This window comes from Struthio camelus, chromosome Z, assembly GCF_040807025.1.
Source record: "Struthio camelus isolate bStrCam1 chromosome Z, bStrCam1.hap1, whole genome shotgun sequence".
Lineage (NCBI taxonomy): Eukaryota > Metazoa > Chordata > Aves > Struthioniformes > Struthionidae > Struthio > Struthio camelus.
This window is the reverse complement of record NC_090982.1, coordinates 36,900,646-36,918,698: the sequence shown is the minus strand read 5'-3', so window position 1 is coordinate 36,918,698 and position 18,053 is coordinate 36,900,646. Positions and strand designations below refer to the sequence as shown.

The 18,053-nt window shown below is 39.9% G+C and overlaps 1 protein-coding gene across 13 annotated transcripts in view; it reads left to right on the top strand.

Moving 5' to 3' along the window:
* LOC104150278 (CDC42 small effector protein 2) overlaps positions 1 to 15,536 on the top strand; it is an 86,575-nt gene extending 71,039 nt beyond the window's left edge. For all 13 annotated transcript variants that reach the window (XM_068927309.1, XM_068927316.1, XM_068927310.1 and 10 more), the window contains 3 exons: positions 8,237 to 8,338; positions 12,966 to 13,083; positions 13,535 to 15,536. In XM_068927309.1, coding sequence (XP_068783410.1) covers positions 8,237 to 8,338; positions 12,966 to 13,064 — 201 coding nt within the window. In that variant the 3' untranslated portion in view covers positions 13,065 to 13,083; positions 13,535 to 15,536. The remainder of the gene's footprint in view (positions 1 to 8,236; positions 8,339 to 12,965; positions 13,084 to 13,534) is intronic.
* The last annotated feature ends 2,517 nt before the right edge of the window (positions 15,537 to 18,053 follow it).

The window sequence follows — 18,053 nt, the reverse complement described above, 5'->3', positions numbered from 1 at the left end:
ATGCACAAAAGATAAATAAAAAGGACAGCCTCTAGCAGCCTCTCTGTGTGGGCTTCAGTAGAAGGTGCTCCGAGGCCATTTCAGCTGGTTTTTGGTGCGGCAGTAGTAGTTCAGACCGTGGCTTGTAGGCAGAGGTAGATCCCACGCCTCACTGCTGAACGTGACGCTGTGAGGATAGGTAAGGCTGTGCAGGGTACGTTATGTTGGTGGCAACAGCTGCCCTGAGCATGTCAGACTCTTTTTGGGAGCAGAGCAGCATGTACGTAGGAGGACACAAAGCCACTTCTACAGGGTGATCTGATACTTCTTATTCTAGGCAAGTACCCAACTCTTCCTGTGTATGAACACGTGTAGGATCAGTCGGGTGGCCCTGCGCAGGCACTCCGTTGCTTTTGCTGTCAGTGCTTTCTCTCAAGAGCAGTTAAGAAGGGCAGGAAAGATCAAAGAAGGAAGAAAAAATCAAGGGTGTTCTTTCACTTTTGGTTTCCCTTCTAAGGGTGCAAATTCTCCATCTTGAAATGACTGACTATCTTGTCTTTGATTAAATCCTTTTCTTAGTTTTACTTCTTACTCAGATTTATCTTTGGCTAGCACTGCTTTTGAAGTTTCATCTGAGGTCTTGAATACAAAGCTAGCAAACAGCTCTGATTCAACAGGGGTGTATATCATTGAAAGCTTTAATAGATCACTGTATCTTCAGGGAGAAGCTATGAAATACATATCTTGATTGGTGTGGAAGATCCCAGAGAGTGAATTAACAGATTAAAACAGCTTGTTTTTTGCATTGGGTTAGCATAACCCAGCACTGGAAGCACAGAAATCCTCAACACCAAAAAGTGTTGCCATTTGAGGGCTATTTGTGAGGGAAGGTCAAAAAACACAATAGCTCTGAGGCTCCACCTAAATCTGATAGTTCCTATTTCAAAAAAGAGATTAGCAAATTGCATACTTCCCTATCGCTGTTCTGATAGCCCGTGCGTGGGTTTATGAGCAGAGTAGCTCCTCACCCTGAAAGCAAATGCACTAGACAGCTACAAAAGAGAACAGGAGCATATCCTTTGTTTGGATTTGTCTCACCTATCAGGAGAGTGGCGGTTGTAATAGGATATTTTTTGAGGAGAGTTTGCAATTTGGAATTTTTTTTCATATGGCAGATGCATTATATCTCTAAATCATAGTGTGGCAGAGGATTAGAACATGTGGTTAAGGATCCAATTTATTAGGATTCATTACATTCAAATTACCCTGCTGTTGTTTAAAAGGCAGGCTTGCAAAGAGCTATAGTGGAGAGTAAATTGCTGCTTCCTGTATTAAAGGATATCATTATACTGACTGAGAGGGCAGCAACTGAGCAGCCTGAAAAACTGACCCTCCTGTTTTGGAGACGGTTTTAAAAGCTGTGCAACTTTCTAATGTTCGTGACTTCATGGTCATCCTCCTGTTCCATGAAGAGCAAACCTTTTGGAGGTAATAAATGTATGTGGTCATTCTCTGACCACAGAAACTCATTCTGTGAAGGAGCCCTTTATGGCGTCCAGCTGGATCATTCATGTCTCTGTGCACCGGGAGTAGTTTCCCAGGAGGGAGTTAGCCAGTAAATTTATTAAGTCCTGAACCAGGCTTCAAAGAGGAATTATATGTTCTTGAGCTACCCTCTTGCTGAGAGTGATGATAAGCCTGTTTTATGAGTAAACATTTAAGAGAAGGGGAAAAACTACTTTTTGTCTTAGTTAAGCTCCTGAGCCTAGTGAGCACTGCTGACTCGAAGAAGTCATGCCAGGTAAATGTGACCTGTGTAAGCCTCACGCTGTTGCGATACCGAAATCTAAAATGTAATAGCGGGGATACCTTGACTTCCACAGTCTTGTGTTCCTTTTAAGGGCTGATTAACTTTTTAAAAATAGGCTTACCAAGGATTAAAGGAGAGACTGATACAAGACTAGAAAATGAATCTCAGGAAGTTGACTTTTTACTGTGCTTCAGATTAGATGCCAAAGCGTGAGGGTTTTTTCCTGATTATATATCAAGGCTGCTTGATGTTAAAATACAATAGATGTTTCTCATCCTTTTATTCAAAAAGGAAAATTGTAAAGCACAAGGATTGTGCCTCGGTAAATGGCGCTCTTCAGCTTTTCTGCATGTGTGCCTTTGTGGCAAGCTTACAAATTTCGTACTGAAATGTCTTAACAGAGAAGCCAAAATAACAGATTGTCATGAAGAATAATAGAGAGAGTCCTGCAGAGTAAGCAGAAATGATGACAGGTATGGACCAGAGTTCCTCTTCAACAGATAATTAGATAGAAAGACAAAGAACTGTCAAAAAATGGAAGATGTGTCATCACTGTACATAATGTATGTATTTATGATTTTGTATGTGGATCACTTGGTATTGATTTGGATCTGCCTGGAGACCTGGTGTGCTGGATCAGACCAAAGCAGATCAGCATGCTGTTTCCTTTCCAACTTAGTTTCCTGTACCCTACTCTTTCTTCCAAACAGAGGTAAATATTAAATTAAGCAAGAATGCCTGCGTGCACCATATATAAATGAATACATATAGAGATGTGCCAAACCCAAATTTATATGGAAGCACGCTCAATGAAAAATTCCACAGTTGTATTTCCAAGGTTTCGAGAAATGTTGGAAAGTTAATCGACAAGTAAGTCTTATCCTTGTCTTGTTTTAGTTTGATTATGTTAATAAATAATCAGAAATATTCTCCTAGATAAAAAAGCAACCAAACCACTGCGTTAGCTTTGACCATTATATTATTCTTCTTAAAACTAACTTTCCATATTTGTGACTTAAATACCAAAGCCTTGTTTTTTAATGCAAGACGCAGCTCCAGTCTGTCCCTGACACTAATTTGTTGCTAGCAGAGACATGGTCCGTTCTCTCTCTTCCGCGGACTCATGTCGGTGGATGTTCTGCTGCTTTGTTTCTTACAGTTTACTTGAAATTACTCCAGTCTTAAGATATAAAAAGCCGGGACAACCAATAGTAAAGAGCATTGCTGTGAGGGGAAAAGAGATGACAGCTTTTCTTGTGTGTAAAGTGGAGATGCAATGAAATGATAGGTGACAGGGAAAAACTGACATATGGGGGAATTTTGATGAGGAAGCATTGTTTTCCGAAACCGAACATGTTTGCAATATGAGCATAACTTAGGCTCTTTGAATTTCTTCTGTTTCTACTCTGGATCACTGTATGCTTAGAAATCACGTTCCTGATCTGCACCCACAATACCGTTTTCTTCTGAGAGCTGGCAAGGGCCTTTGTAGAGCTGAGATAGAGGCTTCTGCAATTAAAATTACTGCTTGTGGAGCAAGGGAGCAGATCCTTTGAAGTGGTGTGCTTCAGTTGTATTTCAGTCAGACTGGGATTTAGGATGTGTACCTAGCTGTTATCTTCCAAAAATCTAGTGTAGATTAAGCAGAGCATGCTTTTCTGCCAGCTAAACTGGTAGAGTTAAAGCTAGAGGAACAGGTTACATACATCATGCCAGAGGTTTTGACTTGGAGATTTCTTTGCGTTTGGTCCCCTAGGTACATAGGTTACTACTTGCAGTGACTTTCTGTGATATCTTTGTATGTTTTTCTCTACGTTTGACCTCACTTTTGATTTCTACTTTTAACAGTTTCCAGAAAAATAATTATTAGCCTGCTAGGATCTAAGTGACATCATCTGAATCTTCTGTGATACGTTTGAGACCTGGAGAAATTTCAACCCCTCCCCGCCCCATATATACAGGCAGATAGATGAACATGACTAGCTTAGCTCTGTTGCCCCCACTGTGGAAAGGCTTAAGCTAGAGAAGTGCAGCCCAGCCTGTACAGAGCTTTGAGGTGGTCAGAAAAGATCATTTCTCTGCAAACCAAAAATAAAAAAAGGAATTAAAAAAAAAAAAGCATTGGTCTGGAACTATCAGTGGCAATTATTTGTTTAAAGAAACACATTTCCATTTTGAGTTTCTAACAGTAAGTAGCTTTTCAAATGATGAAAGATGTTTTTCAATAAAATGCTTGAGAGTTTAACTGGTAGGTTGAGTACATGGTATAATTAGATTAATTTTTTAAACCTTATCAAAAGTTTCAAGAACTTAGAGGGTTAAAATTGCTTCCAGGCGATGCAAATCTTGGTGGCTTTCTGAATCCTGATCTTAAACTTCAAAAGAGACACTAGCCTGTGTGGGTGCAAAAGACCATTCACAGCTTAAGAATAGAAGAGACATCAATTCTTCCCTGCATTACTATGGTAACTGGAATGTGATACGGTTTCAGGGCAGCTACCGTAACGTGCGCAAAGCACAGCTTCTGAGATGGGTCCTCAGAATGCCTCCACTGCTCGCCAACCTTTCTCACACAAACTTGCTTCCCCTCTGCTTCTGATTACAGATGGCTTAGTCCCTTTGTAGGGTAAAGATTACCTGCTGGGTGATACCTTTGGATTCCAAATTCTTTAGAATTTGCGGAGGGAACAAACCGAGGAAAGCCATTAAATATTTTTATATTCCACTTCCAGGCTATAACAAGATAATAACAAGAAAGACAACAGATATTAAACAAGTTAGCTAATCATAAGGTGGTTTTCATTATTATTTTTCCTCCCTCCCAAGAAAGCATCCACAAGAAAACACAGATACAGGAAATCAGGATCTCATCGTAGTTGGGTTGTCTGAGTTAGGACTTCAGCGTTCTGCCAGAAATATCTCCCTTGCCTTAAAACAAGCCTTCAGGTAACATACCTACAGCTGAGTATTTATACTAAGTCCTTTGTGCCAGCATCCTATACATGAAAAGCTGTTGTGTAGATCACCTTCATAGTCAGATCTCATTAATGGACTGATTAGTGGTATTTATATTCTAAGGTTAATTATTTATAGTACGGTCCCAAATGGAGTTTGGGGCAGCTAAAGCCTGACTGGAATCGATTTCGGTTGCTACGAGAGTTTGGGTGCTTCTGGGAGCTTTATGATTCATCAGCTTGGGCACACGACTTGGCATTAGAAACAAGCACAGAATAGGCACAGACAGTATATTGAGGGAAATGAGCATAACTGGGCTATTAATTTCTTTTAAAATGAAAGATGAATGTGCTGCTTCTGTGATCCTCTCAGATTAAAAATACTAAATTTATTGAAGAATCAATCTGTGTGTCAGTTCTTACTGTTTATAGAATAATGGTAATGCATGTATTCTTACAGGTGCGGGACCTCAGAAAATAATAAGAAAACTTCAGGATAAAATCCTAGCAAAATGTTTCTGGCGTCATCTAAAAGTTTTGTAGCCTTTCAAAGCATGCTCCCCGACTCCTCTCTCCTGTGGTACATCCTCCTAAAATAGGTGACATTTTACTATGCTTGCCATGTCAATTCACCCAACCTAGTCAGTCTTTTTAGCTCTCTGAATGAGGCTACTATGCCTTCACTAAGAAGTAGCACATCTTAATAAGAGCAGTTTTGTAGTGCAAAACAATTGGTGTCGAGGAACCAAGATGCATGTTAGGTGCATTTTGGGGTTTACTTGAGACTGGCTTGTCTGGTCCTTTGGCCTCAATATCCACTACCAGCTGGTGTGCATTGGCTAGGAGAGTGACTCTGGTTCAGCTTCATCTGAAAGAAATCCAGTTTATGCACTCCAAGCTTACCCTGAAATTCAAATTGAAGCATGGTAAATGGAGACGGGCAAAGTTGCTTCAAAAGCGTGTTCCTGAGCCAAGCTAAAAACGTAATGTAAATGCAAACGAAGTGCTCCTGCAGCAAAGAAGCAGCACTTTATTTGCTTTTAGCATGAGCTGCGTTGGGATCTAGATTTAGCAGAGCATTAAATTTAGTCCTGTTGCTTCAAGGCATCAGTGGGCACGTGCCAGGGTGTAGCTGGCTGATGGCCTCTGTGAAGAAACTTGCTGAAGAATCAGGGTTTGATGGTGGTTCACTTCAACTAGTGGTTACTGGTTCACTAGCTGATGATTAGAGGAGAATCGTTTCCAGGCATTCACGAAAATCAGCACTTTAATCCTGTTACTGATAGGCCAATATTCTTAGCAACAAGTATAGAAGGAAAATAGGCTGAGTTGCCCAAAGAAAGGTTTAGGTTCTTGCAGGGGGTGGACTTTGAGACTGTCTGCAGTTTCAGTCTGAATCAAAACCCCAGCATTTCAAAGCTATTAAAAACAACAATTCATGGCTTTATTATTATCAAATGACTCTGACTTTGTATTATTCTCAAAAATGCAATATAAACTAAACGTCTACAAAATTGAAGCAATTGTGAAAGTGTTCTGATGGCTGTGGCATGGGACTCTCGAGATTCCTGCCCCTGTAGAACAAGGACTGTGACACAGACAAACTGTCTCAGCATTTTACAATATTACATTGTGTAAATACAGTAACTGTGTATTTAAAGTAACCATTACAGGTAGAGACTCTGTGAATCCTAAACACTTTGGATTTGCAGTTCTCACCCAGGGTAGGCATAAAGGTCCCTCCCCTCAAGTTAGTCACATATGCGTGATACAAGCTAGTAAACCATTACTTGAGAGAGACTGCTGTATGTATAAGTGAGTTTGACTTCCAGATTGAAATGTTAATGCATTGGAACACAGTAATAGATTCTGTTGCAGCTATTCACGTCTTCATGAAACATATTAATGCTTTCTGGTTTTGAGACATCCAGACTAATTTCCATAAACACTTTCTCCTTGAAAGCCCTCAAACTCCATGAAAATGGTTTTTATATGGTCAGTTTATTTAGTTCTTTTCAAACTTGTAGAGAATCCACTAATGGTTTTGACATAGGACAGGTCACTTTGTTTTGCTCTCTCTAGGTGAGTGGTTTTGCCTTCCCCTCCCCACCCCACCCCTTGGCTGTTAAATATTGATGCAATAAGGTACTGAAGCCTCCTGAAACTGTCTTTATCAATATGGAAAAGATACAGGAAAGGACTAAAATGTTTTATGCTTGCTGGCTAAGGCCCATGATATATTCTCATAGCTGTGGGCTCTGATTCATCAAGACTCATCTGTAGCTGTGTTTTAACAGTAGTGAGTCTGCTCCTGAGGCATGTACCTTCCTGTCTAAGTCTGGGTGGTCTTAAGATCTTATTGCAAGCTAGAAATTGAGATCTCTCTAAAAATGAGACTGAGCAGACGTTAGGACAATGGGAAGCTTTTGACTGAGCTTACGTGGCTTCTCAACTCTTACACTGTATTTTGTTTCACCTACCTTAAGTTGAAGTACTCTTATTGTGCTCCATGGCTCTTCTCACCTTTTAAACACAAGGCGCTGGCCTGCAGTGGCCACAGGCTGCGTGCGTCACTCTGCTCAAGGTTGCTGGCTCTGGCCTAGGAGATGACGATAGAGGTTTTCCATTTTACTCCTTTAGATGCAATGTTCGGCTGGAGGCAGGCAGCCAAGGCAGCTTTTATTAGAGGAAGTCCTTTCTGCCTCTAATTTCTTATTTGCCTGTTATTACATTACGTTAATAAAAATTGAAGCCACGACTCTGAGAAAGGGAAGACTGAGGTTAAGTTATTCTTGCATTATGTCTCACAGCACAAGAACCGGAGCATCTTTAGGATGTAATGTGGCATCCTGCCTTAATATCCCACTACACCCCTGCAAGTCACACACTACAACCATGCAAAGTGTTCGTTATCTGTGTGCATACAGGCTCCAGGAGTAATGTGGCTGTGACTAAATCTGGTCAAACGAGAGGGATTGTTCTGCACACCCCAGTGAAGAACATCCCTAGAAATAGGGACATTAGATCCCTTGGTGCCGTAGCAAGGTGACCCAAATTCTGTAAGTGAGCAGTTTCATATGCTCCACTAGTGCTCTTTGATTCTTGTTTCAGATAATCAAGCCTCAAATTTGATTTATCACATCAGGTTTAAATGCAAGTACTGATGGAAGTTACTGTATGAAACATTGCAGATACTGTTTAATAAACAGTGGTATGTACTAAGGTTATTTATGAATATTTGGTCCAAATGTTAGGAGTGATCTCAGTGCTGGTCTAATAGTCTGCTCTCGATCCTCCAAATAAAAACTAAGTATGGTATTATTAATGTCTCAGTTCACCTGAAAATATGGCCGCTGCCTTTCAGTTCTATGAAAATATCCTATGGTGTACAAAATATTGTAGTGTTAGCAGTTAACTTTTATATTTACGATGCATACTGGTTTTGTCTTTTTAAATGAACCTCAATCAGATGGTTTCTTTACCTTCCTTTCAGAAAAGACGACGGCGGATTGACCGAAGCATGATTGGAGAGCCAACAAACTTTGTCCACACAGCTCATGTAGGATCAGGAGACCTGTTCAGTGGAATGAATTCGGTAAGTGTGAGTGGATGAAGAATATTCCATCTTAAACAGGATCCAGGAACACTTTATATGAATGCTGTGGCTGGAGCAATTAGTTGAAGGCATGATTCTCCGCTGAGTTCATAAGCATTTCTGTAGAGCTTAAGAACAACCTGTCAGTGTCTTAAGTCAAAATCTTAAGATTTCGACTTTCAAGATTATGGAATATCATATAAAAAAAATTCCTGTATGTATTGACAATATGTTGTATGCGCTGTATAAACTGTATAGGCTATGTGTAGAGTACTTCAAAAAAAAAAAAAAATCAGATAGCATTTGTGAACTAAAACAGAGTATTTTTCAAAGTATGCTGGAGTATTTCAGAATGAAAATCTCTTTAAAATATAATTCAGATTAGATTTTTTTATCTTAACTATTTTTAAAGCGTTTTTAGTGTGGTTTATATAAAACTCTGTACCTTTTCTTAGTTTATGGTTCATACCAATATCTCTGTTTGTCCTTGTTGAGGTTTCCTACGCTCTGTTAACTCTATTTGTGACGTGAATTATTTCCAGAGCAAGCAATGTTGATGTCGCAGGCAGAGTTTTTTGGCTTCCTGTAGGTGATAGGAACTATGAATGTTTGTGTATCTTTGAAAGTGAAAAACAGAGGCTAAGACAGAATATTGAAAGGGAGTTTGAGGATAGATTTATTTTGTACTACTTAGTATCTTCTGTGAAATCAATCTGTTTTTAAGGACAAATTTGTTTTATTAATAAGTGATCTAAGAAAAGTGGTATATAGATAATGAGGGGGAAAAAGTCACTTGATCTTAATAAACTTCTCTAAAGGAAAACGAAATTGTTTGGAGATGGTGAATTTCGGTAAAGGGGAAGACAGTTCTGTCAGAGGTAGCAGAACAAAGAGCAGAGCTGTACAGAAAAAGGCAGTTGCACTGTGGGCAAGTGAGGTCATTTGTAGCTTCCTAGAAACTAATTTGATTTTACAGCTTACTGAGATCAGGAAAAAACTTTTGTAGCTCAGTAGCTATTGGGAAAGAGCAAAACCTTGGAACTCTGACATGGCAAACAAAATACCAGGTTTTTCCTAAAGCAGCATAATAGGTCGGAAGTGATCTGTACTAAAGCATCTGTAAGCAAGTTAAATAGACAAACGTGGGTTCAGCTTGATAAAATTCAATTAAAGCTCATTATGCATTAATGCAATATATTACATTAATACTTAAAATGATGTATAAATTGAAATGAGGAAGTGCGAGAGCGGTGGTCTTAATGAAGCTAGAAGATGCGTGGCTTTTTTTTTTTTTTTTTTTTTTTTTTAGGTGTTTGCTATCCTTCCTGTGAGAACCTTTCTCATTCTCACAGCTGCGCTGCCTCAGGGGAGGTTGCGGTGGTTGCCTGAAGCTTTGCTCTCTTGCCACAGACCAAGACAGACGTGCACGCTTTGCCTTTGTCTTTGCGTTGCATAAAATCCAGCTCATCTCCAGATAATAGATAATCACTGTTGTCTACCTATGTGGACTTCTTTCATTTTGAACACTCATACCTAGTTATATCTGTCTCTTACTTTTTTTCATTCGGATAATGTGCTGCGTCAATGATTTTTCAGAGTGATTTTTCTGATCCCTGACCAGGATTATTTTTTGCAAATTGTCTGTTACTCTCTTTAGAAGAATAAATCTTTTTCATGTAGCCTATTTTCTTGCCTCTTCCTTAGTGACTCACTGTGGTAATAGTTCATCCCTTCTCCCTGTTCATCCTTTACAGCGTAAAGTCCAAGATCACAGTCCTATCTCCATGTGTTTTGTTGCTGCCTAACTTTCTTGATAGTATGGACGTTTACTACTTTTTCAACCTCTCTTTACCTCCTTAGAATGCCTTAGGAGAGCCGCCTGGAACTTCCTTAGCTTTTTCCCATATAAACTGGGTTCTTCATTCAGTGTCTGCTCTGTGCCTTTTTCATCAGCATTGGTCTTTATATATCCTCGTGCTTCCAGGGACAGTAATTTTCCGACTACTGAAATATTGTGCTTTTTGTTTGCCTTTTGCACAGAGAACCTTGCTACTTTGTCAAAGGTAGAATTAAAACAGTAGGAGCCCTCTGTGCAAATATCATGCAGTTCCCTTCTCCTTCCCAGCACCTTCCTCCTTTTTTACCTTTGTATTGCCTAGTGAAGTTTCTCACTTCCTCTTTCTGCTTCATATTCCTCAGTTTATCCTTTGATTTCATGTATGCCAGCCTTAGATTTTCTCGTTTCCTTTCTCAAGGACCATCTGTGCTATTTTCTAATTCTAGCAGGGAGGAAAAAACGGAAAGAAAGAAATGAATGCGATAGATCCGCAGCACAGCAGATTGTATGATCTTTAATTGGTGCGACCCTTTTTCCCCTTTCAAAGTTCTTGAATCCTTAGAGAATCTGAATTAGACGTAACGCAGGAAAGAACACGGCTGTTATGTATCATCAGAAGGCAATGATATCTTTGAAGGGAAAAAATTGTACTTCACTGTGCTCGTAGTTTAGATTGCTTCAAGAGGAGGATGCTTCGGGAGTGTTTACTTCTCAGGACAAGATTTAGACCTGCTTTTTCTTCAGTATTTTTGACACTGGATGTGTCTCCTACATGAATTGTTCATATACAAAATGGCCACTAGACCATTACTGTAGTCGAGCTTAATTTTGCTGGAGGGTTGGTTGGTTTGTTTGTTTGGCTTTAGATGCAACAGTCTCAGTATTTTAGACTGATGCATCCTTACACAAACATGCATATAGGAGACTGGAGTGCTGAGGAGATTCTCTTACACTTTAGAAGAAGCACTCATGAAAACTTACTCTCCGATTTTGCCATTTGCGTTGATAACGCTGTTCTTGGGGTAGTTGTCAGGCTGGGAGGTGAGTGCAGTGCCGCGGCTGCGTAGCCAGACGTGCCCTGGGGCTGTGTTTCTCTAGCTTTGCTTCGCTAAAGGTAGGGTTCGTTCAGATGATACGAACGCTGGCCTGAAGCCGTTCTTCTGTCTACCTGTAGATTAACTGTTGTCTGAAATAAACTGATCACACTCAAACTGCCGTTAGCCAAAGACGAACAGAAGATGCTGTGATGATTAGCGTGGTGAAACGGGAAAGGTTGCAAACCCACCCCATAAATGGGGTTGCCCTTTGCCTCTGCCTTGTCTTACTGCTTTTGTGGTCTCTGGTGTCAGGCCTGCTAGAGCACTGGCTCTGAACAGGGTCTCCCTGGAGAGAAACGTCAACATCACCTTGCTTTACCACAGCTAAATTACTTACCTGAGCAAAGCACCAGGCTGGAAGATGGCTTTACCTTGTGCTGTGCAAGTACATAAAAAGGCTCATTGCACGGCACTGCAATGTGTTGTGCTGTCAAAGGCAAAGGCCCTAAAACAGGATCTTTTCACATCGATTTGAGACAGGGCGTGCAGGAAGGAGCTGTGCTGATTCATTTGCAGCAGGGAGTGGGGGGTTGCTTTCCTGTGGAGGTTTGTTTAAAAGAGTGAACTGAGTTTCGTCTTTGCAGAAAAGCAAAAATATCCTGCAAGCTACTTGGAGACATATCTCCGTCACTGCTTTAACGTAGCTTTTTAGTCGTGTTTAGAGGTGTCTGTGAAGAGCATACCTGAAATAATTTTCAGCAGGGCCTTGCAGACATAGGTTTCTTGCAGCAAGTCCAATTTCAGAAGCTGAAGCTTTAAACACATATGTCCACGTTCATTGTGTACTTGTTATGTATGCTCTTGGGTGTAAATAGGAAAAAGTCAAAACTTTCACATTGGAGTTGTCTTCCTGCAGGCCCTAGGAGATGATTATTTTGACTCATGCAGCACAAGCACAAAAGAAAACTATGTATTCTCTTCTTTTTTTATTGACAAAAGCAATGAAAGCCAGAGTGGTGTTTGTGTGTGAGGGGGTGTTCTTTATGGATTTGTTTGCGTCAGCCTAAAAATAACTTCAAATAAATTATTTCCAGAGAAGTTGATAGGTTGAGTATGGTTTTAAAAATAAGTGCCCTGCTGATTAAAGGAGTGGTAACAATTAAGGAGAACAAACACCTAAAAAACCAAACAACCCACAGACTTCCACATCCTGAAGGCTCCTTTTTGGTTTAGAAAACTCTTTTGTTTTAAATGGTCCAAAACTAACCATACAGTGCAGATACTATGCAGACACTTCTGAAATTGTCTATTATATTTTTAACGTAACGGTGATGTTAACTTCACTGCTTTATCATGCTTGGCAAAGAACGGTTCCCATATAACCAACTAAATTACAGCTTGTCAGATGGAGTGGAACTGGAAGCCAGCAAGAGATCTGATTAATTTTCTTGAGTAATCAAGCAGCGCAGTGAAAGCCTGAATCAGCCAGTTTTCTTTGGGAGAGGAGAAAACTTCTGCATCAGCACCAGTCCCTCCCGCTCTCCTGCTGAGCTGCCGGCAGGGCTGACGCTTCCAGCAGGCGGCCAGCTCTGCCGATGTCCTCATGCGAAAGTAATGCAAAAGCTTTAATGGAGAAAGACTGCTGGAAAGCCAAACCAGGCCAAACACCAAAACCTCAGGCAAGAATATGGTACGCTTCACTTGTAGCTGCCTTCCTAATTTTCTCTGATGCCTTTTCCCTCGTTGTCTCCAGGTGAGCTCCATTCAGAACCAAATGCAGTCCAAGGGGGGCTACGGAGGTGGCATGTCTGCAAACGTTCAGATGCAGCTTGTAGATACAAAGGCAGGATAACCTTGGGGAAACCTTTCCAGTAAGTATTCCGCTCTTGCTTTTTAGGCACTGGTAGAGTAATAAGGAAGAACATCCTGCCGCATGTCATAATCGGCTGCCTATAAATAGCTGCGTCCTTACGATGCACCATGTGAAAATGCGTTTCTGAGTAGAAGGCTTGGTATCATGTGAGCATGCTGATTTTACTTTGTCATGAACAAGAGATTAATAATTCAGTCCTGACTGCAACAGTCTGTCCTTTAAGCCTATTTTTATACCCAAGATATTACTGTAGGCGAATCTTTGCAAGTGAAGTTAAGTGCATTCCAGATTTCAGGAGAACTTTGTGAAATGCCATTTCTGCAACAGTTCCATCCATTTAATTAACCATACGTGTGATGTTAAATGGATGAACGATTATGTTATGGTAGGAAAATGGTCACTGCCAAAGCATTCAAAAGTCAGCTTAACGTGTGTTTTCTGTGTTCCAGGTTTATGTGAGTTCCTGTATCTTCTTTCCTGTGTGCCCTTCTTTTGCCTTGGTGACTGCTTTCTGTGTTCATGACAAGAGAGAAGTGATGGCTCGTTGTTCACCCGTTGTGATTACTCCAGTGAAAAGTTGCTGTTCTGCTCTGATGATGCCATTTATCAGATTGGTCCTACCGTGCCTTTCGGTGGCATGCACGCATTGGCCTCTACCAGCACTATGGACGTAGAGCTGTTTAGGATTGTTTTTAGCTTTTTCTTTGTCTCTTTTTTAAATTTTTTTTTTTTACTTTTTTGATTTAAGGCGAATTAAGGCATCAACCGTAGCTTCCCTCATCCCTCTCACAAATACTAATGCACAGCATTCTGTTGTTCTTTATTCTTTAAATCTTTTCCTCCACTCAAGTAATTTAGAATTGAGTGAGTTTCCATTAATACTTTTAATCGCTCATTGTTCGTATCCATTTTTGAAAGGTCTGGGACCTGCAAGCACAAACAATTGTTTCCTACAAAATCAGCAGAGTAGATGACCGCATGCTTTGTGAAGTTGCTTTGTATGGTGGCCCATTCGGTGCCAGAAAAAAAATTGCTTACTGCGGACTGATGATACTGTTGCTGGTGAAAAATTTAGCTGTGGCACCAAGTCATGCCTGTTTCTGAAAGAGGACTTGTAACTTAGCTGCTTCAGAGTTATGTCTTTATTTTAGTTTTTATCCAACTGGTCTTGAAATAATAAAGAGAGAGCTTGAATTCATAAGGCATTTGTTGTAAATGTTCAGTATATTTATTTTGAAAGAGCTGACCTCGAGACTGTAAACCAGTGTAGTACCGTATCTGCGTGTTGTGGAAGCGCTTTAGTCTATTTAAAACAAGAAAAGCATCATGTTTGGCTGCTTCTTTTTCCTTTTTTTTTTTTTTTTTAATTTTAGGCTGTACGGTCATTCCCAGTAGCAGCATGTCAAACTGCCTGCAATATTAGCTGAAGTTTAGTAGACCTCTCTAAGTAGTTGGCAGTTCCTGTGTACTAAATATTTAGGGGCCATGGAAGTTGCTCAGAGCAACATACTCATCTGGCAGAACAGATGCCAGTGAAAACAACATACAGGGTGACTTTTTACTGTCAGTAAAAAGCCTTTTGCTCAGGTTCCAAAGCATGTTTCTCTTTCACACGTTGTGAAAATTGTATTTTAATATTGCACTGTTTTCAGATTATGTCTGTAAATGGTCCTTCTCTTTTTTTCTTCCTCGTTGGTGGTTTGAAACAAGTCAATGGTTTGAATCTTGATTGAGTTTTAATGTGGGGGGGAAAAACATCATCCTATCAGATAAGGACAACCGAGCTTAATCAGATTCAATATGACACATAAACACATGTGTTTATAAATATAGATTGCTGTCATGAATGATTCTTTTCTTCCCATCCTTTCCCTGATTTCACAGTGCAACAGCTATCAGGTTGATTTAAACATGTACGAACCTACTTACTCTCGTCTCCCAGTTCACAACCAGTGCGCCAAATACAATAGCCATGGAGGTAGCTGGCCTTCCCAAAGTTGTATTTGAGTGGCAGGTGTCAGTTATCCGCTTGCATGGTTCCAGTTAGCTTGGGGAGCCTTCACCGATAAAGGTACTGATTCGTGACGACACAAGATCAGGATGTTCAGTTGTCTGGGGTGCATAAACACATGGCAAGGCAGTGACTTTTTTTTTTTTAGGGGTCAGCATTTCCAATGCCACTTTATCAAATGAGTCTTAAATATACTATGATTATTACAAAATGATTTTAACTTTGTCATCGGTTACTGCGGCTGAAATTTGCTTGCTGAAACTATCTTGCCTTTGTCAAAATGTCTTCAGCTTAATAGCCAGAAAAAAATTTGACATATTTTTATAACAGACATACTTTTTTTGTACATTGTGTTCATTCTTGAATAAAGTCAGTTCAGTGTTGGCTTGTAGATATTAAAAGGAAAGTATTGACTTTGATTCAATAAATGTTTTCTTTCAGTTGGTGGCTTACCCTTTTTCTTTTTCAAGTTAAATTTTACACTAGAAAAACAGTTGCAGCCTACAAACTGGTGGGGAAAATCCTCGGAAGAGGAACCTGGTAGTGTGAGAAGAAAGTCGTTTGCAGGCTTGAGTGTTTTTTTTTTTTTCCTGCCGCTCGACCCCTTTGTTGCCAAATGGATTAAACCTTAATTTTATAAGCAGCTTTGTTTCACTGATTTTTGGTGTGTTTACCAGGGGCCTCTGCAAACATCTCAAAGAGAAGGTTTCTTAATACGACACAAATCCAAAACCCCTCATGCAGTTTCTCGCTCCTGGGTTTTCTTCTTGCTTGCTCTTGATGGTGATGCGGATTATTTTACTGTGGTGATTAGCAGAAGACCAATTAAATACAATATCACTGTAATACATATATCTCCATTAAATCCACCTGCAAGGCACAGTGTCATCTACTCTGCGCTTTGCTTAATTCATTACTTTTTCTTTGACGTTCTCAAAGTTAATTCCTCAAGAACCAATTTACTACTTTAAACCTCAGGCTAAACTGTTTTTAAGAAGGGTACTGAATTACGGGCCATGTGATAAGCCCTTGAAGTTGCCAGTTAAGGAAAAAAGCTAGTTGTAAAAGGAAAGGAAGAAAGGGCAAAAGAAAACAGTGAGATAAAGATCAACTGCAAAACTTTTTTTTTTTCCCAATAGTTAAAGTTACAGAAGACTTGTACTGTGTTCCCTGATGAAAGAGCAAATAGAGTAACGATGGTTTAGCAAGAATTATAGGCGTATTCACTACTGAAAGAAAGGCAGCTCTAATTTGGAAATGTTTTCACCAAGCCAAAAAGGAATTACTGCATCCACCGAGCAGTAGCCTTACTAAAGCATTTAAGATCAATGCACAAGGTTTGTCTAGAGAAGAAGATGCTCTAATATAACCATTTATTAAAATAATTTTTTGACCTCTTCAAGGGAGTCAGCTCATGTTTAGTCTTTAGCCTGTTCAGCTGCCTAAAGCAGTTGTATAAGTCAATTCATTCCTGTTGTATCTTTTTAAAATGAGAAGATGCTGCATCAGCATCCAAATCTCTGAACATAGTTTTGGTCCCAAGTGGCACTGCATTCGGCCATCATATAATATACCAAAAAAACAAAAAACCACCCTCAGGCTCAGAAAATTCATAGTTAACAGTAAGATCTGTGGATTTCCTTATCTACATAATGACATATTTTTACCAAGTATGATACGTATTTCATCACAACATAATTATCCTGACTTGAGTACTCTGTTCTTTTTGGGGAGAGTGGGATCTAATGTTAAATTGTTACTAATTGATGTGTATGGATTTGAATAGGGCACCCTCCTACTGAATTGAAAGTAATTTTTTCCAACTTCATGGGGATTCTGTGTCTGTTAATGCCTTACCGTGATTGCTGGTCTTCATGTGCCTTGAAGAGCTGTACCACTTCACGTGCCACTCACAAGATTTCCTAAACTTTATATAGCTTAGAAGAAAAAAGAAGATACTATATCCTATTGCGAAACCAGGGTGAAGCAGCACACGTTCATCAAAGAAAGACTGTTAGGTTTCTATCTTTGTGAAAACAATTCAACGGAAGAAGTGGGGCAAGGACTAAGGCTCAGGTAGCATGCATGCCTGCTGATCAAAAGCTTCTGGTGTAGGGAGTTCAGAAAAACAAGTATGGCCCTGGATTTTGGAGCTCCAGCTATTTGAAATTTAACAGCAAAAATTCCAACTTCTCATTCCATGTCCCTTTTTCTGTCATCATGGCTCACCACAGAAAGCCATGCGTGTTTCTTCTTCAACATTTTATTATTCCTCAGAAACTGCTTTTAACATGAGAGAATGATGAAATCTGGTCTAGATTGCAGATTTTGTGGTGTAATGCAATTTCCCTGAGCACAGACAGTTATATCAGGACCCAAAACACTTTCAGAATAAAGACTTTCAAGACTCACTGTTTAGGATAAGAGTTTATGAGACTTTTTATTAACTCTGTAAAAACATGCTGGCTGCAACCACAGGTCAGAATATAGCTATACAAGTATGTTACTGAAAGTAAAAATAGCCTTGCTCTTAAGCAACTTTAAGACCTAAAAATGAAGTTCAGCCCCGTAACGCTTTCTTTCTGAGGAAGTTACAGAGTTCACCTGCCTGCCCAGGCCTGAGGCCACGCACAGTGCGGGCTATTTGGAAGTTAAGTGATCCTGAGCATGGCTGAATGATGGTATATACCAAGCAGGGAGGAAGATTCCCCAGAACAAGCCTTAATGAAAATTTAACTTTTTCCTATAAGTAATAGCCTGTGCATTAAATGAGCAATAGCTGAATTTTGAAGGGATTTTTTAAACGCTTTATGTTAGGCAATAAGGAGAAATCTCTGTGCGGACACAATAAACCAACATAGCTGCAGACCATCCCAAACTCGGGTAAACTGCACTGTAAATTGAAGCCACATTTCTGGAATCATTGCTATGAACACACAACTATGGCTGCATTCATT